Source organism: Marmota flaviventris, chromosome 14 (assembly GCF_047511675.1).
Source record: "Marmota flaviventris isolate mMarFla1 chromosome 14, mMarFla1.hap1, whole genome shotgun sequence".
Taxonomy (NCBI): Eukaryota; Metazoa; Chordata; class Mammalia; order Rodentia; family Sciuridae; genus Marmota; species Marmota flaviventris.
The window spans coordinates 40,644,668-40,668,208 of NC_092511.1; the positions used below are offsets into that span (position 1 = coordinate 40,644,668).

General features: G+C 34.7%; 1 protein-coding gene across 7 annotated transcripts in view; it reads right to left on the bottom strand.

Annotated features, from left to right (window-relative positions):
• The window catches only part of Nrxn1 (neurexin 1), a 1,089,464-nt gene that overhangs the window by 572,337 nt on the left and 493,586 nt on the right, over nucleotides 1-23,541 (bottom strand). For 5 of the 7 annotated variants that reach the window (XM_071601560.1, XM_071601558.1, XM_071601557.1 and 2 more), the window contains 3 exons: nucleotides 11,971-12,354; nucleotides 4,847-5,050; nucleotides 2,238-2,264 (listed from right to left, as the gene is read on the bottom strand). In XM_071601560.1, the coding sequence (XP_071457661.1) occupies nucleotides 2,238-2,264; nucleotides 4,847-5,050; nucleotides 11,971-12,354 (615 nt within the window). Of the gene's footprint in view, nucleotides 1-1,434; nucleotides 1,497-2,237; nucleotides 2,265-4,846; nucleotides 5,051-11,970; nucleotides 12,355-23,541 lie in introns of those variants that run through there. The other 2 variants (XM_071601562.1, XM_071601559.1) reach the window with 2 other exon arrangements.

A 23,541-nucleotide genomic window follows, 5' to 3' on the forward strand; every position in this document is an offset into this window, starting at 1 on the left:
CAAAATTGAGTCTTCTTCATTAAAGTTCCCAACTACATCTGCTCACTATTTCCCAAGTAAGACAAAGGTAAAGAAAATGACAACATTACCTGGTCATTGAATGTTCTTTCCAGTGACTGCTGTCCACTTAAGGCATGTGCAGTCCTGTCCAGTTGTGCACTGAAATCTCATAATCATTCATTCAATATTAAAGTAATTTAAGTATAACTCATATTCTTTAAAAGGGGAAACTTTAAACCAGCAGAAATCTTGTCTTTTTTGCTCCGCTGCCTTTCCCATCCTCCACCCAGACACTAGTATGGCAATATGTAAATCAATGGATGTGTAACTGATGTGATTCTGCAATCTGTGTATGGGGTGAAGGTGGGAGTTCATAACCCACTTGAATCAAAGTGTGGAATATGATATGTCAAGAAATTTGTAATGTTTTGAACAACCCACAATAAAAAATTAAAAATAAAAAAAAAGAAAATAATTTCAAGGTAAGAAATACAAAAAAAAAAAAAAATAAATAAATAAATCTTGTCTTCAAAGTTATTCTTCTGTAGACTATCCAGAGGAAAAACCAGCTCCCCTTAATACCAGAATCTCATGGCATTGGCCAAATGAGTACATGAGTCTATGAGGGTACTATTATGAGATTATATATATATATATAAAGCCACTGATGTAGCAAGAGAACAGAATCACATTTGATTTGGTTAATTCATCAATTGTTAGTGTTTAAATAGTAACATTTTATGAATTTCATGATCTATATTTAATATAAATAAGAGAAAATAATATATAAGATAGCGGTCTAGAAAAGCATATTCCCCAACATTTTTTAAGATCAAGAAAATCTGTAGTTGCATTGAAGAGTAAATCTGACTTTGTGAGAGAGTATGTCATGAGTTGACATTTTCCCTACATATACGTCTCAGAGCTGAAAATAAAGTGGATCATGGTGTAAGACTTGTAAAATGTGTTGTCCTTTTCAAAATGTGTAAAAGAGATAGGATTAAAAAGGAGATAAGGCATACTTGAAAAATTCCATTTGTATGGGTGTTTAGAGAGGTTATTTTCAGGAAATGTTCTGTTTCAGATGAGTTTTTAATGCCTGGCATGTTAACTATATTTTCTAAAAGATTTAATGTCCTAATTAATTTACCTTTTTATTGTGATTGGACAGACTGACTTTAAAATACATCACTGCAAATGTGAGCTGTATGAATACAAATATGAGCATTTGCAATAGAATGAGTTTTATTAGAAAAATTGTCTTGCTTTCGCCAATTTAAGACCACCATTTTGTTCATCAGAAGACTTACTTCCATTTGGAAACACAGCCTAAAGTTTGGGAAATAAGCTCCATCAACTCACACTCAGCTTTCTTCCAAGGAAATAGAACACTGTTTTACCATGGTAGTGAGTGATAAGAAGTTTATTAGAGTCATTTTATTAAATAGCTAATGGCTTTGTGATCACTGGAGATTTCTTTATGTGGTCAGCAAAACCTGGAAAAGAAAAACCTAAACATTGATGTAAAGAAATAAAATAAATGTACTTTTTAGATAATGCTACAACTCAAAATAAAATCACAGTCCTTATCTCCTTTCAGATCTCTAGTTCAAGTTCAAACAAAACTCAGTCCATGCATCTTTTCTGACTCATCATTTGGCATGCATATCACAGATTTGAAGGGTTTTGGTTATTTTTGCAGATATATGATAGGGATGTAAAAATTCATTATGTAAATAGTCTTAATGATCAAGGATGAACTCTTTAATAATTTTGTAAGAACATAGAGCTTGGAAAAACACATTTTGCTATGTACAACTTTGAGTTTAGAAGGATTTAATAGTAATTCTCAAAGTGAGAGAAGTTAAGCACTTGCTTTCCATATTTTAGAGAGAAAAACTAATGAAAATAAGACTCACAGTATTTTCTACTGGAGTCCCAGATTTGGCAAAACAAATGTTACTTGAAGTATCTGAAGGTTAACGTAGGTGTTTGCACTTTCTGTTACAAAATACTTGCCACCTCTTTCCCACATGGGAATGGGAAATGCAGTGGGAAACTCTTCAGCTGTATGATCTTCAAAATGAATTTTTACAACCCAGATGATGGACTGGTCTACTTCAAAAGTGAGATCATGAGTTTTCTAAATGCATTTCTCTTGTTTTCTCTCTTTTTTCTTGACTAGCTTACATCATAATGGAGGAATAACATTTTAAAAATTTTGAATAGGCACTTACTGGAATTACAGTTAATCCTGATACAATCTAGATGGGGAAGAATAGATGAAAAATGAAAATTTATCCTTCAAGGTAATAGCTGCAGACATCCAATAAAATCACAGTCCACCCTTCCGGGGACAGACACATGCAAATATGGCCACTCTATATAATTATACTTTACATACTTCTAGATCCCAGAATTATTCTTATAAAACTGCACCATTGGAAACAATAGTTGAATGTTTTAAAAAATGGCCAATTCAAACAAAGCTACATGGTGACAAATCTAAGTGAATAAAGAGTAGTTAACTGTCAAAGATGCTTGACTTAGACTGGTTGCAACTTTCTCCCCATCTGTGAAAGAACATATCATTGTTTTCAGCAAAATTAAAAAGTGCTCCGTCACAATGGGGTGCAGTGCAAGCTCAGCTAGGCTTAGACATCTTGGACCTCCAAAATCTAATATCCCACAAAGGCCAACACAGTCCTTCAGAATTGAAATGGTCAAATGGACAGCAAGGTAAAATTATTGTCATTTTACCCTAATGTTTGATTTTTGTTTGTTTGTTTCTTAATTTTATTTGCCTGGGTGCAAATAGGTAATAGCGAGATGTTGGCTGGCTTCTATACCTTGTATTAATCGGAGGAAGAGTAAAACAACTGTATGTAACCTTTAGAAATGACAACGGTTAAGTGGTAGTCATTCTTCTGAGCCCACAAGCCTATGCCTTTCTTGGAGCTACCAATATTACCTCCATGGAATAAGGGTCATGATGAGCACTGCTATTGCTTTTCCCTTTCTTATAAGGGACAAGCAAGTACTAGAAGATCAGAATGTCTAGTGTGGATAACACAGACTGTGATTACAGTGGTTATTTTTTTGAAAAAAAAAACTGCGTGGAATGCTTGTGTTTATCTATAGTATACACTTGTTGGCTTTGGTTTTAATATTTAATGCCTTTGGGGAACATGAAAAACATAAACCTAGATTCTGTTTCCATATAGCTGAGTTTGTCATGTGTCGTCAACCGCATCAGAAAAGTGGTTGCAAACAGCCAAGGACCAGCACCTACACAACTCTTTCTACAGAATGCTTTGCTGTTGAAAATATTCCCAGGAGTGTTTCCACTTAGATTAGCAGTCTCTTGACTGCAATTAGGTTGATTGCTTTTGATTGACTTGTAGTAACCTAGCATTGTCACTAGAGGGAACTCTAACAGAACAGAAGAGGATAGTGCTGTGTGTTAAGTAGTTAAAGAAAAAAAAAAGAACTTTATTATTTAACTTAATATCACCAGTGTTAGTTGAATGTAATTACATGCAAGAAACTATCAATGGGTGGATTTTATATTTTATGAGTTACCATTCTGCCCAACACAATTTGAAATTGTAGGTAGGGTTTGTCATAAATGTCTCATGTCATCACATTTGACAAGTGTTTTTTATGCATCTATGTGATTTAAGATGTTTATTTTCCTTCCTCTGTTTATTCATTGCTATGTGTGCTTAACACTTTCTTGAAACACAGTAAAACCTCATTCATTTTTACTCCTCTTATTTGGAGTTAATGTTAATATTGATACTTATTGGGCAGAATATTAAGTCTTCATTTTGTGGAAACTCAGATCTCCTTTAGAAAAATTAAAATAAAAAAAAAAATCCTGTAAACAAACCATACTTTGAAAGTCCAAGTTCGGGATCTGAACTGATTTCAAGTACTTTGCTGTGAGATGATGTCATATTTTGCAAAAAACAATGTGCTAATTATGAATAAACCATATTCATCCATTAAAAATCAGCCTTGAAAGCCCTTTCCTTGACAAGATTTTTCCAGTTATTAATTTGTGATTTTCAATCTAATTGAAAAAGATAAATTGCTTCCATTTTAAAATCTGTAATTCATATTTTCTCTTAATTCAGCCTGACCTTTCCCCCAAATGCATCCAGATTGGTGAGGTTTTACTGTAGAGACTCTTACTGCTACACATAAGCAGGAAAGCATTGTGTTTCTGTAGAAGAGCCTGTGTCCTTAGTGTTCTCATGGCTGTTTGCTGAGGGCCGCAGACTTTGGGCGTTGAAGGGTTGTGGATTGCTGTTTGATAGCAAAATATCACCACACAGTACTTTGAAATAAAAAGGATGGAGGACCACAAAGGTGACTGTTCAAAGGAGAAGCCCATTAAGGAGAATAAGAACAACTGCTGCTGATCTGGGCGACAAAGCTAAAATTTGATATTTTGTTTGCAAATTAAGTAAAACTAGACAGATTTTTTTTATTTACCTGCCAGAATATCATCTACAGCCAATAGGAGAATCAATTAATAGAATAACAGGGAATTCAGTTGGAGGCATCATTAAGCCTCATAATTTACATTTTCAATTCACCTCCCTGATAGATCCAGCTTCCCTTTTAAGAACCTTCAGTGGTAGGAATCACAAAACAGTTATGTTAAACAGAAAAACAAAAAGATGCCCCCCCTCAACCTAAATTAACTTAAATGATGGAAATAAGACCATTAAGTGTTTTAACTTTCCATGGCAAACAGGCTACTTGATAGATGTTTGCAGGCAAAACTGAACAAAAAAGTGAGTAAGTGTTAGTTCAATGGTGGAAGGCAGGTGGTTACCTAGATTGACCGTCAGTTTCACGCGCCCCGCGTCCAGCTCCAGGCGGAGGGTGTCTGCGGAGTCTCTGGACGTGGTCGCCATCAGAATGCCATAGGCACGCTGGGACCGGAACCGTAAGGACACGTCCTCTGCTTCCGTGTGCATCACCACCGGGAGTTGGATTTTCATAAACATACTCCCGTCATAGCTCAAAACCGTGGCCTCTATGGATGGGAAATGAATAGAGCAAGTTCTTGGTCATTTAAATGCATTTAGAACTTAAAAGGGAAAAGGGAAATGCATTAAAGACTTCTAGAGAGAACGCAAGACTACAAAATCAGCCCATCTGCCTCAGAAAGGAAATTTTTTTTTTTTTTTTAAGAAAATTGGAAAGAAAAGTCACAATCTAGAGAACTTTCTTAGTGAGGTATCTGCTGCAGTGCAGAAACAGCAGCACCTCTTCTTTTTCTCCCCATAGCACTCTCCACCTATAGCAATGACTGTATTAGATTGCAAGTGTTTTATATGCACCTCCTTCTCAAGAGCAAGAGGTCATACTCTTTTGCATAGCTCTACAGGGTGAACCTGGTTGGAAATATCAGCAGTTATGGAAGGTGCTTATGGACGGCTGAAGTCACTGACTAGATCTGTGAAATCAGACAGCCCTGCCTAGGTTTTGAGTCTTCATCTGCAGAATGAGAGAGTGCTACAGGAAGATCCCTACCGCCTGCTCTGCTCCCCAAAATCCATGGTGCCAAGAGGAGCTACTGTTATCATAGTTGCGTACTCTCTATCCTAAAAATGAAAAAAAAAATATGACTTAAACATAGGAATGAAGCCAACACTTCACCAAAGGTGATTTTTCAAAAGAAAAATCGATAGTATTTTACCAAGTAACAAAGGATGTTTTTTTCTGAGCCTCTCAGTTTAATAAGGTATTTTTTTTTAAAAAAAGCACAAATAGTAATATCATTTTCAGGTTCATTTACAGATAAGGAGTAACTTAAAACACTCAATGTCCTGAAAATATTCAGCTCTCCCTAAAATGTCAGTAAACTATATACCATGGCTATATTGAATAAGGATGGGTGTGGGGCTGAGAATATTGTGCGCGTGTGTGTAATTAAACTAAGGTAGACTCTGTTAACAGGGAAATTGCCTAATATTATATTAAACATGTAAAGAATCGAATATCAAAAACTGTTGATGACAAACCACTTTAAGAAAGCATCAGCATCCCTCTGTGTTCAACACCATATGGTAGAGGAACGCTGAAAAATAAGAGTGTGTCACTGTGCTTTCTTATTGGTTCTGGTAACTCAGAATGCCAGTTAATAAAAGAAAAACTACCTGGAATTAAAATACATTAGGAAATTCTCATTATCTTGGCTACTTACACGGCACAGCAATTAACTTTACTGTTACAACTGTGCTCATTATTAAGACTATATTTTGGAGTTGTGGTTTGGCAAGTTTTATCTTTCAGAAAGTCAGAAAAGTCAAGCACTATTTCTAAGAGACTTTAAATATCATTTGTTGTCATTGTAGGGCAGAATGTGCATTCAGAATGTCTAAATGCTACGTAGTATACCAGATCTCCCTCCCTCACCTTCTTCTCTTTTCCATCTACCTCTTGATTAAAGTTTACTCATCAACTCACATAGTCACGCCCCCTAGCATTTACTAACAGTCCTGACTTCCTTCCTGGGCTCTACTGAAGCAGGCCAGAGACCCCCACCCAGAAGACCCTTGCCATAATTAAGCTTCTACTCTTGTCAGATCAGCGGAATGTCTGCAGAGGTTATTGTAGTTAAAGTTTCCTCTTTCTTGTAAATGCCAGGCTTGCATACAAAATATGGTTTGCACACAAAAGATGTGTTAGTCTGCAAGCTTGTTGTGCACAAAGATACCATTTCTGTTTTCTTGGAAAAAAACTTGTGAAACCTGTGTCTGATCTAGAGGATGGAACAGAAAGTACTTGACATGTAAAACCTGCAAGTCCCTCCTCCCACTGGATATAAAGTTCAAAGAATTTCCAAAATCTTTGTTCAGAGGAAGCATTCTTAGGTGAGAGCCACCTCTGAACCCTGCAGTCAATAATCTTGCTTTCTGAAAATTTCTCAAGTGTCCACCCTCTTCTGTCCTACTTCACTCCTGTCCATTGTCTGTGTGACATCTCTAGTTGGAATACAATAGGCATCTTACTCCACTATTAAGTCTCCTACCCTAAAATGAACTAACTCAAAACATGCTCCTTCTCCAATCTTCTCCATCTCAGTAAAGAGTCTATCAGCATTGCTCACACCCAAACCTTTCTGATTTCTCCCTTACTTTCTCTGTCATTATGGAGCGATTGACAAGTCTGCATGTCTCATGTGCTCTAGTTCCAACCTGTCTCCTGAGTTGATTGCTTCTCGTCATTGCTGCTAAAGACCCCAGACCACCTTCTCTCACCTGTACCAAGATCACACCTCCCTCTGTGGTATTCCTACTTCTACTCTTTTTCCCTACACACAGCAGCCAAATTAAATTCTAGAAGAAGCAAATCCAATTATTAGATATCTTGCTTAAAGCACATCCCTCTTCAATGGTTTTCCACCTCAAGTTCAATATCATCTGTACTTTTTTTTTTTTTTTTTTAACTATTAACCTCAGTATCACCCTAGTCCTAGCCCATCTTGGGCCTCAGGTTTTAGCGTCACCTGCCCCCCTCATTGAACAAGCTCCAGCCAAACTGATATGGCACTTTCATTTGGTGTCTGTCCCACAAATCCCTCCATCTTGAATGGTTTCACCCTTACTCTTTAATGGCTGGTTCTTTCAGTATTTGGGTCTCTGGTCAGATGTAACCCCTGAGAGAACTGCTTCCTACATAATTGTATAATTATACAATTATGTATAATATTATCACCTCTCATTTGTTTGTATGGTGCTAGCTATATTCATGCTTCAGAATGCAGGTGTCCTGAGAGCGAAGACCAATCCCTCATATCCACTGCTTTATCAGCAGTAAGTGCTCCCCTGAGCACTCACCCAGGCACACAACTGAGACTCCATAAATATTACTAGCATTAACTGTTTCACTTGATACTGAAGGTATATGAAAGAACTTCTCTGAATTTACATATAAATGCTCAAGGAAAGAAATTACGAATTTATTCTGTCTGTTTTAAATGGAATTTAATTTTGGTAATGCGTGTAACCAAATATTCCTTTAAGTCTATTTTGAAGGCCACAACTAAGCTGTAAAAGACAGACTTGGAAAGGTGTCTATTAATCAGAAGTGGAGCACCAAAGTTGGGCACTGAACTAATCACTGAAAAAGTAAAATATGATCTTAAATTACAGTGATTCTATATCATAGCACAATTTTTTTCCAACTAGATAAGAGATTTCCTAATGGGAGGAATATTGAAAACAACAGAGGGTAATGCAAATAGCCAAGTAGTAGTTGCTCAATAAATAATAAATAATAAAATTGCAATGAGCTCCAGAAAAAAAAAGTGTTTTACATATAACCTTAAATGAACTTTGAACTTTACTTTCTCTTTTTCTAAACTTTGGCCAATTATAGTACATGTTTGCCAAGCAATAAATGCCTCAGTACCAATTAAAGAACAATTACCAATTGTTAATAGGTTAATAAAACACTGTTACTTTTCTCGAAGTTATTTAGTCTATACAACTAGTTTATATTATTCAGTCATGTTTTTAAAATCATCTAAGATTCTTCCATAAAAAGGAGCTTCATTTGAAAACTGAGTAAGGGGTCCCATCCTTTCAGAAATGTTAGGTGGTCAACAATTCATCATAAATATAGTATGAAATATAATCCAGAGTGGGGGAAAAATCAAGGTCACTGGACTTTAACAAGGTCCAAAAAGCTGCAGGGATGAAACGACAGACTCAAATCATGAAACCTGAGTGCCCCTGAGTGCCATTTTCAACAATTCTCAATGTGAAAATAACGTGTTGATAAATGACAACTGAAAGCCTAAATAATTCTTCACAATTAGAGTAAATGTTTAATTAGAGGAGAGCTGGAAAATGCAGAAGGTTGTAGTCTAGAGTTGCCAAATAAATGTTAGACAACTTCCTGACATTGAAGGTTATGCTATTTGGCAGCATCCTTTAACATTAGAAAAAATTATTTTATCATTTTCAACATAAAAAGAGTCCTTTAAAAGGCTAATTTCAGTAACACTACTTCCCAGTGGGGGAGAAAAACAGTTTCAACTTTGCCTTCTATATCTCCTTCTCCCTTGTCATTAGGTTTGATAAATTTGCTTTTCTGCATCATTCCTTGTTGCAGTCTAAAGTGTACACCTGTGCTCAGTTTTGCCGAAAGGCAGTCACATATTGTGATCAACGATGAAAATCAGACAGGGAGCCAAATTATATCGCTCTGACATCTGTCCCTCCATCTGCTGAGTTTTATCAAACAAGTATAAAGTAAGTCTCTGATTATACCAATGCTCTCATTTTACCTATCACTGTTCAAGTTTCTATACATTCCTAGTTTTATTAGAAACAAAGCAGGAGAGAATATGCTAAATGTAATTCACATTCATTCAGCATGATTTCTGTATTTTTCTTCCTTAAAGGATTGATACATATAGAACAAAATGTTATTTTCTTAGGTTAGCAAATATTTGTTCTTTCTTAAAAAACCCTTTGCTTCCTTAATGCAGAATGAAATTTCCTGTAATATAATTGCAACATCATTCTCCATGCTGCAGTGTCCAAGGACTTGAGCATACTTTTTAATTACTTTAAATAATTATGTCCATAAATTATCAACTATTTCTCAATAATAAAACAGAAACTTTCTTAGTGCCATTAATTTTTATTTTCTATTTTAAAGAGTTGTCAATCGACTCTTAGAGATCATTGGCCTTAAGAATTGAGTGTATCTGGAGAAAGAAAACAGTCAAAGTCCTTCTTCTGAATTGGATACTCGGAGGCTTGGGCATAATCTTGTGTGTGATGAACTAGGGCATAGCTGGGAACTGGACAGAAGCCAAATTCTGTGGCATCAAGCCTGACAACCATCCCACATTTCCCTTGTTCTCAGGAGGCGCCAGAATGTGAATAAGAAAATTAACTCTGAAAAGCAAAGAGTTCTCACAAATGTTGCTGTCGTCCAGAAACAAGAACTGCACAAAAATGACCATTTTATCTTCAACAACCAACCAACCAGGAGACAAAGAAATCTACAGAAATTTCCAGCCACCCATGAGATAAAAATGTATGCTAAATCCCAGTGATGAAGTTTGCTATTAAATTCTCATTTGCAAATCTGCCTATGCTTACCACCCTTCCTTCTAATTATTGCAAAATATAAATATTCCCTTTCCTTCATTCTGGCTCAGAGAGCTCTACAATTTCTATTTTTATTTTTGCCATATGCAGTAGCAGAATATTTCCACAGGGTGGTACACCATGCATATTGAACTAAAGGCTTTTGCAATTCATATGACAGTTACACATTTTTCTAGCTTCACTTAACCAGGAGGCATCAGAATAATTGGCAGCTTTCTGAATGATTAAAATTAAAACAAAATTTTCAATCATGAAGGTCTGCTTATCTCATATTATGACTGACTGTATTATACCTTGTTAGCTTCGTCAATTTTTCCTCTCTCTAGGCAATTTCCCCAAGCCAGACGAAACAAACATATTTAAAATTAGGGAAGAAAATGCAAAGAGGAAATTTATAGAGAATATAGCCATATAAACCAAAATACACAGATACAGCTAAGTTCCAATGACAATCTATGGGGATTATAATCAGGTACCATCATGAGGAGAATTAATATTTCTATGTGATAAATACTTATCCATCTGTTGTTCTCTCCAATTATATGACACCGAATAGTGATAAGATTTTGACAGATAATTTGATCTGTCACATATTATTAATTTTTTATTATTTATATTTATTAATATTTTTAATATAACTGATAAGCTGATATAATTCCTTTATATGATAAAGAATCAAAGTCACATTTCAATTTTGGATTTTATACAATAACTACCTTTGCTCTAAGAAATTTTAGGTTAATGAATTGAACTGTTTCAGGAATAAAGGAAAACAATAACTAAATGCTCATGGCTTTAAAAAAAGATGCTAGGTACTTTTAGGTTAAATGTCTAATAGATCAATGCTATTTGCATCATAAGAGAACAATGGAACAACTCATCAATATTTTCTCATATTGATTTTTCAGTTCCATTGTAGAAAATAAGTGACAACGGGCGTAGTGACTAAAGCATTTATCTAAAACACTGGGTCGATAAAATGACATGCTCAGAACTGTTTGTTCTGATATTTCTGCTGATAGCCTGGTCTGCAGATGAGTTGGTGACAGTTTTCACTCTTCAGTTTTTACTTTAACTCTTGTTCCTTTCCTTTTAAGGGGAAAGAAAAAGAAAAAAAAATGTAGCTTTCTCTCCTAAAATAGGAGGAGAGGGGGGCACCTGATCAGAGATCCATCCATCCATAAGACACAGCTAAGCCTTAAAATCAAATAAATGAATGAATCTTCTGCAATTGGTTAGGTCCCAACCAAAGGTAAGTACTTATGAAATTAGGGTATACTTCTGAAAGTATAATATTTAAGTGTTGGTGTAACTTAAATAACTTAAAGTCGGCTTACTTTTCAGAGGATATTTTTCCTTGGGTAAACCGATGAACTGAGCAGGCTGTTTAACCCCATAGTGTCTGAGTAGTTGCAATTAAAAGCTTGGCTTGCTACAAATGCTATTTCTTGGCACAGATATTAGCTCTGGAGGCTGTAGATACTTCTAATTTATGCCACCCTACACACCTTTTTTTTTAAACTGTCTAATATCCTGAAGTTAAAAACTAGACAAAAGAGAAAGCAGTTATACATCTTAGGCTCAGGTGCTAGAGGTTACTGAAAACCCATATTTTTATCCTGGCAATATACTGAAAGAGTTGCCAGAATCAGGCCCTTGAAGATCATTAAAGGTACATAAGTAATCTTTATCAGGTACAGGAGTTCATAGTTTAGTCCAGCAGCATATCATATATTGTCTCAATGGTCAGTTCAGATTTGGAGTGAACATTTAATTTACTTTTTATCTTAGGGAGTTAGCTGCTAGGTGTTTGAAATCCTACCTCTCTCACAGGACCTGCCAAGATAGCCTGTTCCGGAACAATCACAGACATATCTGTTCCACCCATCCCTGCACATGCCATTATTTTTGCAAGGATTGCTAAGGCACGGTTTTGCTGTTTCCCTGGAGCAGGAGGGCTTCACTCCAGCAGTGCTTTGAACTTCAGCCATTTGCCGGATATCTTTGCTTTGGCCATCAATGAACAAATCCCTGATGCAGCCCACGTAGCCATAGTTGAGCAGAGCAGTCCACACCTCGGTGGGGAACACAAGGCCAGCCTTATTTTCTGGTAAGCCCCCCAGGTACAACTCATCATCCAAGTCCAAGATCTCACTCTCTCCAGGAGCAGTGTAGGGCGTGCGCAGTGTGTTGACAGAAATGGTACCTGTTGCCAAGACAAGAGAATACAGAGGTTTCAACAGAGCACAAAGTGTTTTAATTATTCCCTTTCTCTCTTTCATCTGCTTAAGGGTGAACTCCTGGAGGGCAGACATTTCTTAGTATTCTTTCTATCCCCACTGGCAAAGGACCCCAGTCTGGGTCTTCCAAATGACATTAAGAAACCTATGGCATTAACTAACTTTTCTAAATAAAACAGACTAACTGCAATGGTCGCAGTTGATTTTTGAGAATGAAAATCAAATTTTGCAGGCAACCAATTATGTTTCTCAGCCTCCAACAGCTTGGTCATTAAATAAAAACATATATAAAAAAATCTAGAAATTGGCATTCAGTCTCACTCTTTAGAATAAAGTCTGACTCCCCTCCATTAGTTCTTGTTTTCAAAGTTAGTATGTGTCAGCAAACCAAGGAAAGACCCATTGTCCCTATTTTTAACTGTTTTGATTGGATGCAATGGTTTGACAGATTACCCATGTCTAAAGCTCACTTCCTCATTCTTATCTGTCTGCATCTATTGACTGACCTCTATGATTTGGGTTTCTTCATCCATCACATGGGCATAATAACACAACCCACCTCAGAAGACTATTCTCTGTGTTAAATATACCAGTGTCTGGATTATAATAAGCATCACACAAGTGCTCAGTATAACATTTCAGTGAAAGAATCAAGTAAAATCAGTTGTCACTTATCTAAGTCAATAAGGTTTTTGTTTTTTTCACTTCAAATATTAGGGAGAAAAAAACCCTATTGGTTTGTAAGTATACAGGAATCCATGACATAAATGCAATGAACATGTATTCCCCTATATTGGAATACTTGGGGGTCAGGGAAATATGTGAAATCCATGGGGTGGGGAAATGGAAGATTGAAAGCACTTTCTGATGAAAATGTAAATGTCTACTGTCAGATGGCCAAATATTCTGCAATATCCTATCTCCAGAAAAATTTTTACAAAGATATAAATATGATTTCTACACAGGGAACCACATGGGCCCATAACTACATTACACCAGATTTATGTTTTAAGTCTAAATCCTAATGTAGAAGAGTCAGAGTCTGACAAGAGAGAAGAAATTAGCAAAGGTTTGATGCATGCAGGGGTGCTGGGAGAGAGCCTTGGGGATTTAAGGACCAGACCCAAGAGTTACCAGGAGACACAGAGTGGCACATAAATGAGAGGAGAAGGAGTGGGTGTGGGTAGGAAAACACGTTTTAGCTGTTTCACAAAATTCCTAAAGCCCACCATGTGTCTAACTAAGTTCATGGGGCTTCTGGCCCCTACCTTGTGGCCAGGAATTCCCTCCTTGAGCTGGACTGCATAATGGGATCTGTCTTTGTGAAGGAGAAGGACACAGAAGCCAGTAACAGAGATGGCCCAGGGGTCCAAGTCATTAAGGGGACAATTGTCTCTCTAGATTTTCACAGAAAGAAATGGAAAAAGCTCCCAGGGGAGAAACACTCAAAGGCATTGCTATTTTGGCCTTCAACGAGGGGAACATAACAGGGATTTCTGAGGGAGGCAGCAAGACGGGAAAAGGACAAAGTATTCATTTGTACTGTTCAGATTTGTGCCAATGTCTAGAAGAAAAGTTTCATTCAGAAACATGGAAGGCTCCATAAAATCCTACTTAGAAAAATATAAGGAATATCATTTGAGAAATGAAACATATAAGATTAAGAGAGAATGGTGACTCTTTTATCTCTTAAATAGATGGATCATGAAGTGCATTTCTAAAGACTAGTTTTATGTCCAATATTATCCAAAATACCTGAGAAGAGGATCCACAGATAGTTTCCTACCCTCTGTAGCAACTAATGTAAATTAGAATGGGATGAGAAAGAGTTAGTCTTAAGGACAAAAGGAAGGATGGATTTTTAAACAGCACATATTTATATTGGAAGCAAAGGACGACAGACAGTGAACAGTGACTTATGTTTTTAAGACAAAAGAGGGAGGGATGTTACTCTTTTACAATTCGTTCAAGAAGCCTTCCTAGAATCAGTAGAATCCTTGAGGATCTGATATAAAAATAAATACTGCTGAGAATTGTTATAAGACAGAGCTTAGCAAGCAACTATGACAAATTATTACAAGAGTGGGGATAGAGTTGAAAAAAATATATATTGCTCCTGATTCCCACTTTATTTTATTTATGGAACAAGCTTGATTCCCACTTTATTTATGGAACAAGCTTGATTCAACTCTGGAAAGAAAAAAAAAAAAAAACTTGGCAAAAAAGTATTGTCCTTATTCAGGATGCTATAATTCTGACAAAAAGGCTGCTTGGAGGATTTTCAAGACAAGAGAATTGGGCGGCCATTCTCGCCATTCCCTTTGGTGTCCATAGCTCACTGCACCGTGTCCACACTCTCAGGGGCAAACTTCTGTCAGGTATTTCAAACAGTCATCCATGAGCTGTTAAACAGTGAGCACAAGAGACTGCATCTCTTAGGTTTTGTTTATGGTGTGTTAGTGCCCGCTTTAAGCTAAGTATTATAAGAAAGTCCAGATTTTTTTATGAATGTGCTTATTGACAAGGATACAGTAAAATATTCCCTATAACTTTACCATTAGATCAGTTTTTGTGCCAAAATTCAAAAAGATCATAGTTTTCACATAGCTAAGTACCCACCCCCAACACACACAGTGAAACAAGTTTAACAGGAAAAAAAAAATACTTAGCTCTACTGCCTCTAAGACATTGTGTTATTTACTTTCTCATTATATTCTTTTATTAAAACAAATGCAACAAATTGATTTCAGAAGCAATGAAGAAATTGCAACCTATAGTTGAGAAAACACTGACAGTGTATTGTAGGTATGTTTCTCCACAGTTCCCCCTATTAGTGTCCTTTTGAGAGATAATTGTAGAATTATCATGGAAAGAAAAGGCAATGACATATGAGAGAAAAGGGAATATAATCCAAATTTGAACTCATATATAAAGCAAGAACAGTTATGATTCCTGGATTCAAAGTTAAGGAGATACATTAGGCAAATGTGTTTATCAAATATCATTCATTGGATTATTCTACAAATAAACTTAATGAAGGAAAATGACTAAAAAAACCAAACACTGTTTTCTCTAATTCTGAAGCATTTGGATTTTAGAGACTCTTTTAAAAAGAGATGGAAAATAATCAAGAGTAGAAGTTAATTTAAGTTGGAATAGAAACAATTATTTTTATATTTTGAAGATTTATATAATAAAGACCCTTTGAAATGATAATTAAATTCCATTGTTGAGTCAAACTCAAACAGATATTTCTATTTTAACCTACATGTGTGTAAATGTCCTGAACTATACCTATTTCTGATAAGGGATTTGAATCACACATCTCCTTAATGATATTACTATGGACATGATTCAAAGGACATATTCACCTGAGCAAAAGAGTCATAACAGAATCTGAATTAGTTTAAACCAATTTAATAGATACATATGAGCACAGTGAAATTTAAATCTTAAGTTTCCCAAGTGTTTATTTAATTATAATTGAGGTATAAAGGCAGTGGTTACAAAGAACACCTCACATGAATATTTAAATCTTGTTCATTGATAATTAAATGCAATTGAGTAGTTAACAAAGATGTACATATCAACAGAAAATGGGAATTTCACAATGGCATAAATGAAGTAAACACATTTTTAAGGAAAAATGAAAACCTGGAAATATTATTGGCTTATCCCTCTAAGTTGAATTAATTGAATTTTTAATTTTGAATTCTAGCCAGGCAAACCTCCTATCTTGATAGGTTTTCTTTGAAGTAGTTTGATTAATTTATATGCTACACCTTCCACCATAAATAATTTGTAAGTTTCCAGGGGATTAAATCAAAACTTTATAAAAACATTGTTATATTTAGGCTGTTAAAAATTGTTGACACTACTCATATTTAGGGATTTATTTAGATTAGTTCCTCATGCCTAAATATTTAAGAATCCAAAGCACCCTGCTATGTTATGCTACTTTTTAAAGGAATACAATTAGAGGTAAAGATGGTCATACATACATATTTCTTTTATAATTTTAATGTAGAAACCATATTACATTTTACTAACATTTAATCCATTTTTATGGCTATTGATATAAGCAAAAGAATAAAAAGTTTATAAGTGAAAAGTTAATATATATTTAAGAATAATCAAAAGCATAAATGAGAAATTCTGTTGTTTAAATTTGTATATAAATGGAGAAAAGACTATTGAAAATGCTCTTAGTTTTAAAAGTAGAAATCAACTTTACAATTTGGAAAGGTATTCACAACCTTGGGGTTTCCTTTTCTTACCTCCATTCAATTTTACATGGCTATTCTACTCTAAAACTAGTTTCCATGTTGACAAGAAACACGGTGTGAAGATAAGATTTAAAATAAGTTAATTTAATTTCTAGTTTTAAATTACTATAAGAGCCTAAATTACTAGGAAATGAAGGGTAGAAAACAATTTTCTGCAATGGAATATGATTTTGCCTGGTGAGAGGAAACTGATTTTTATGTTCCAGCTCTTTGACTAACTAGTTGTCAAGTTTAGCCAAAAAACATATTCATTAGGCCTTCTTGTGGCTTTTGTGCAAAATAAGAGAATTGACAAGATGAAACTGAAGTTCCCTTTTGAATAAAAATCTTGCAATTGCTGCTTCAAATCATTTTTAAGTTAAATGTCAATTTTATTCACCCATAATTCCACTCTACCTTCCACTATGCAAAAGAATCACATTCCACAAAGTTACACAGAATTCTTATTCTATTAAAAAATTTGAACTCAGTAAAAACTCAATGTGGTAAAAGCAAAATAATACATTAATAATACGATATGATGCAAAATGTAAAATAAATAGTCTCATAAAATTGTTTGAAAAATGAACAAACAATAACAATACCAATAGGGATTATCATTACCAATAAGGATTATCATTAACAATTGGGATCTTAGGTTATGAGGATTATGAGCTGTTAGTGGGCTTTTCTGTTTGTCCTTTGAAATTTTTCATCTTTAAAAAACAAAATGCCATGTATTAGGTTTATGAAAATAACTGAAATAAAGTTCATTTGAAAACAAAAAGAACACTATCATCTTTTCTGTTTTCTGCTTACTTGGATTTACCAATGAGCTGAAAACTTAAGGAATAAATCTATATGTGAAAAAATAAATCTTAGAAGAAACTTTAAAAGTTTGATATCTAATATTGGCCAGAGTAAAGGGTGAAGGGCACTTCATATACTGCAGATAAGAATGTAAACTGAAATACAAGTTAGCAAAATTAACCTGTTACTATATTTTAAAATTAAAAATACAATTAAATCAGCCATTTGGGCTCTTAGAATTTATCCTATAGATTTTTTTGACCAATATACAGAAAGACATTATGTATAAAGACATTAATAAATTAATTTAAAAGACTGACTTTTTAAAAAGGAAGAAAATTAAATGGTCATCAACAGAAGAATGATTAAGTAAATATTACCATTTTCAAACTAAGTAAGGGATGGGGATATATCTCAGTTGGTAGAGTGCTTGCCTTGCATGCACAAGGCCCTGGCTCAATCCCCAGCACCACCAAAAAAAAAAAAAAAAAAAAGGCTGGGGATGTGGCTCAAGTGGTAGTGTGCTTGCCTAGCATGCATGAGGCACTGGGTTCTATTCTGAACACCACATTAAAAAAAACAAAAAGAGGGCTGGGGATGTGGCTCAAGCGGTAGTGTGCTCGCCTAGCATGTGTGCGGCCCGGGTTCGATCCTCAGCACCACATACAAACAAAGATGTTGTATCTGTTGAAAATCTCTCTCTCTCTCTCTCTCTTAAAAAAAAAAAAAAGATAAAGATATTGTGTCCACCTAAAACTAAAAAATAAATACTTTAAAAAAAAAGACTTCAAACTAAGTAATACATGATACAACTAGAACAAATAGCATAGAAAAAAATCTCTCAAGCTTTCTACCCAATAATTGGGAGAGTACGATCTTGTTTATATAGAAAAGCAAATATACAATTTTATACACACACACACACACACACACACACACACACATATTGATATACTGATTTCTAGAAAAACAGCTGGGAATTTTCCAACACCAAATAAAGTGTGTGATAAAGGGAAACTTATGATTCACTTATGTACTTGTGGAAATGCCTGAACTTTTCACCAATAGCATAAATGAATTCATTTATTAAACACATACCATGTACTGTGTACATGCAGATACACAAACATGTATCAAACATGTCTTAAACCATGTTTCATGTACATGTGCATACACAAACACACATACACCTTTACACCAGCCTGTGTTCACATATGCATTTTAAGAATGATCATTCAGAATGATGGAAGTTGTAAATATCTATCAAGTAGAATTTTACAATTGGAAGATTGGTTTTCAGAAGTTTCACTGACTTCCCCTCAACATTCTACAGTGTGAATCACTGGGGCTAGGTATGGTCAAATAATGCCATATTCTAGGACCTGCCACTTAGCCAGGCAAGCTTAAAAAGGAGATTCAATATATTTATAGAGCAAGGTTTCATCTCCCAGGGTTTTATTGATATTTACCAAGTCCACAAGACCAGTGTATAAATTATAGATGCCAAGTTATTAATTCTCTATGAGAAGAAACCTAACACAGGATGTGGACTACTTCCCATGTAGCCCTATCAATGTGGTATAAAATTTATAAAAATCTATTTATTTATGAGGAAAATTGTCATTTTTAGAGGAACCAGATTACCCTTGAATATGTAACTGATCTATTTTCTCCATTCCCTGCAATTAGACTTCTAATGGGTGTTAAATCTTAAAAGAGTGTTTGGGGAACATGGATTCTGAATAAGGAGAGTACACGAGATATGGAAATGTATAGTAATATTGGCCTGGAATGACTGGAAATCCTCACCTTAGTTAAGATGCCCTACCTCCATCCCTATAGTAGAGAAACAGGCAAGTCCCCAGGGCAGTGCTCAGATGGGTACTGACAAGGTTTGTCCATGTGACTTTCTTTTCTTTAGGAATTTTAATATATTTGAGTCCTACAAGCCTGGGGGCCTAGCTAAGATGCCTCTGCATAGCTCTGCTTTGCATCTTAGTTTTCAATTTCATAATCCTAAAAAATAAAATTTGTTACCTTGCTGTACACAGTAGAACATGACAAGAATAGTGAGTTTTCTCTTTGACTTCAATGTGTAATGATAGTTTGCGGGAAAAAAAATGACTGGCAGTTTGCGATAAAAGTATTATCAAGTAAAAAGTACATGTATCATCATATTAAACAACCTGAAAAATTACCTCTATACTTTAATTGGAGCTACATAAAATATATGTCTGTATCAACAAAGACTGAAAAAAATGAATACAAATTATTTTGCATGCAGAAGACAATAAATGAATCTTTCTTTAAACATGTTCAGAATAAACAAAATATAAGCATTAATTTAATAAAATACAAAAATTTCATGCAAAACTGACTTCATCTGATCATCTGGTCAAATAATTAACAAGTTATTGAAAAGGTATTTCAGCCTTCCCATTGATGAGTAGTGGTTTATGGGTATGGAAACAAAGTATATTTATGAAATGTACTTAAAATTATCTCAATATATGCAACAGGTTAATAGGTAGAAACATGGGAGGAACATTTATAATCAGAGGGTAAGTCCAAATCAAGACCTAAATAGAGAAATTGTCTAATGGTTGTTCAAGTAGAAATAGCTAAGTATGGTGAATCACTAATGGTACACACAGAAATCAGTGGTGGTAATAGATAGCTAGAGAGTACTGTTCACTTCAAACAGTGATTACTATAAACCTCTAATTATGTGCTCTTGAGAGAGCCTTGTGCCTTTCCCACTATAATTTCTAGTTCTTAAACTGGAACTCTATGACTTCAATTCAAATCTCAATGGTTTCTTAGCTGTTAAATGCAGGCTTACCCATGAATAACCGCTGATACAATCCGCTATACCCTGCTGTACACAAGCGGAACTTGACAAGAATAATGAGTTTTCTCTTTGATTTCAATGTGTAATGATAGTTTGAAAAAAAATGACTGGCAGTTTGCTATAAAAATACTTGAGAGGATATCCTTGACTGAGCCAAAGAGCTTAACACAAATTTAAACAGTATTTCCGCCCAAGAAAACAGTCATTAACCTCATCCTAATTGTAGCACAATTCACACTTTAGCTAAATACCTGGGCAACTGTTTTGTGTTGAGGTTGGAACCAAAGGAGAGAGAAAAAAGGAAGTCTGGAAGAGGAGGGGCTAGTAAAATACACATGCTTAAATCCTGCAAAGTTTGCAAAAACAATAGGCCTCTTCAATCATATTTATTAACTGAACAATTTAGGGTTTTGCTGTTAGTAGCTAAGCTATCTGCAGAAGATACCTACTTTTCACAGCACTTAAGTTATCTACTCTGATCTTAGAACTAATTCATGCCTGAATTTTGTATGATTCTTCCTTTTCCCACTTAATGCAAGATCTGAAATTTCAAATTTTGAATTGCTCTGTCCACTTGGCCTCCAATGACACTGGTCCTAGAATGAGAAGGCAATGAAAGAAAGCTATATTGTGCACAGAAACAGTTGTGGCCAGAGTGTTGGACAATGTGTGGGAATCAAGTGTCTCTCTCTTTCTCATGTTTCAGAATAGAAGAAGGGACATGGTTTGGAAATAACCCAATACAACCAATTTTATCCCACATGAGGAAGTTCCAGAAAAGTGTACAGATGAAGATATGATTTATTATCGAATAAGGAGCTCATAAACCCTTTTTAGTGGACAAAGGGTCAAAGAACAGACCATCAGAAAGATGACTGGCCAGGAAGATTGTCTTCCTTGTCACTAGCATGCTTCTGTGGCTGCATATCCCACTCCTCCGAAGGAAACTACCTACATGTTTGTCAAATGACATACAGATCTCATAAACAAGCAGAAAAAGAAGTCCTATCCCTATAAAAGCTTGCCATTTTATAAATTTCTCTAATGATTATTTAATTTTCTCAGGGTATTATTTCACCTGTCTGGGTGAGGAGGATGGCAATGTATCTGCAAAAGGACATCATTTATTAGCCTTTATTATATAAACTGCTTTTAAGAAGCAACGCAATTTGAACACATTTTATAAAGTTGCATTTACATGTAAAAGAGTCCTATTATCCTTCAAATTTAAAAATGCTGCTATTTTTATTAGTTGTTTGGTACTGTTATCCATTTGTATTCATTCCTTTTTAAAAAAATAAAATAAAAACAAAGATACTACTATGTCCAAGAAAGTACCAGAAACTGTGGATATATAAAAAAATAAGATAGTCTTTCTCAAAGATGGGTTTCCCTTATAAACTATTTGAAGTATATTAAAATTTCAGTTATGCCCACCAAATCTTTATTAAACTATAACTCTGAACAAGATAACCAATAATTATAGTATATCAGATTAATGATCATTGCTTCATTATATTCCTACTTAATGAGTATGGTCAACTGAAATGGTCAAAACCAGAAAAAGTAATTCAGGCTCATGCTTCCTCTACTTTAATAGCAGAGGTAATGTGAGTTTTTTTAAAAAAGTGTTTTTAAATATTCAGCTAAGGAGTATTCCAGGGAAATCAACAGCTATATCCTTCATCATGCCCTCCTGCCATAGCAGTGCTTTTTATCTGTTCTATGAAAAATAATTTCCATGTACCTTCTCAATATAAGTGGTATGGAAAGGGGTAAAATGAACTATTTCTTGTAATGTTTCTTAATTTTAACAGAACTATGAATCTGAGCGTGACATCAGCTAAAATCAGAAATATTCTTTAAGTCAAATAAAAACTGGCAGAGTCATTCATTGGTTTTAAAAGGCTGTTCTATACCAAACCAATGCAGTGTGCAAATATAGAACGTAATTAAAATACTATATATAAAATATTAACAGCAGCAGCTATTAAAATTACATTAAACTCCTTTGAGCTAGGCCAACATAATATGAGTGTGCTTTTTCTTTCTTTCTTTCTTACTCTCTCTCCTCTTTTCAATTTAGTAAAGGGCAGAATTTGGCTTAGTGAATGAATTTTGGTTTTTATATTGTTCGTTCCAATTCACTAATCTGAAATTTTAATCACATAAAAGTACTTTACCATGAAAACACCACCAAGCATAGTAACTTAACCTTTCCATGGGATGACAACAAAAATCATGGTTTTATTTTTTTAGATTGTGAATAAAACTTTCTTAGAGCAGATTCCTGTTCTTCTCATATAGAAATGAACTTTGTAAATTAAAGTAGATATTATCTGCTTTTGACCTTTTCCAGTGAAGATGTTAGTAGTGTAAGTAATAAACTATTGGTAGTTTGGATAAATTAAAGTACTTAAACAGAAAAAAAATATATTTTTTATTTGTCTTGAAGACTAAGGTATTTATCTGTTAAACTGCATTGCCACTTTCTCCTTACAAGGTACTTCAGTAAAAAACTTAAATTATTTTTCTTTTATGTGTTATCAAATGAACAAGGGATGGTTTTATGCTTTATATTCTTTTATATTTACTAACAATTTGGTCTTAACCATATATTACTTTCATATACCTAATGAATGAAAATACTTAATGAATGAAATATATATAACTGATCTGACATTTGTATTTTTTTGCTTTTTTGAACTTTCAAAAGAAGCCCACTGATTCTAATATATTCTGTTTCTATTTTAAGCTGTTAGAAAACCTGACTTAAAATGATCTACAACTGAAAGTTCTTTTTAAAATTTTATTTTAGGTATATCTTAAGTTAAATTATATCATCCATAGCCTAATATTTGAAAGTGCTAGATTAGCTCTGCATCCATCCTCCTTTAAATTCTTGCTTAAAGGTTCTTAAGTAGCAAATCAGCTGTAACTCTGGCAGAGAGGTTGGAGGGAGCCAGGGAGAGACATTCCATTATTATATTTCTGTATCAAGAACTCTTTTCAGTTGGGCATAGCGGTACATGCCTGTAATGCCAGTGGCTCTGAAGGCTGAGACAGGAGGATCATGAGTTCAAAGCCAGCCTCAGCAAAAGCAAGGTGCTAAGCAACTCAGTGAGACCATGTCTCTAAATAAAATACAAAATAGGACTGGGGATGTGGCTCTGTGGTTGAATGCCCCTGAGTTTAATACCCGGTAGCAAACAAGCAAACAAACAAAC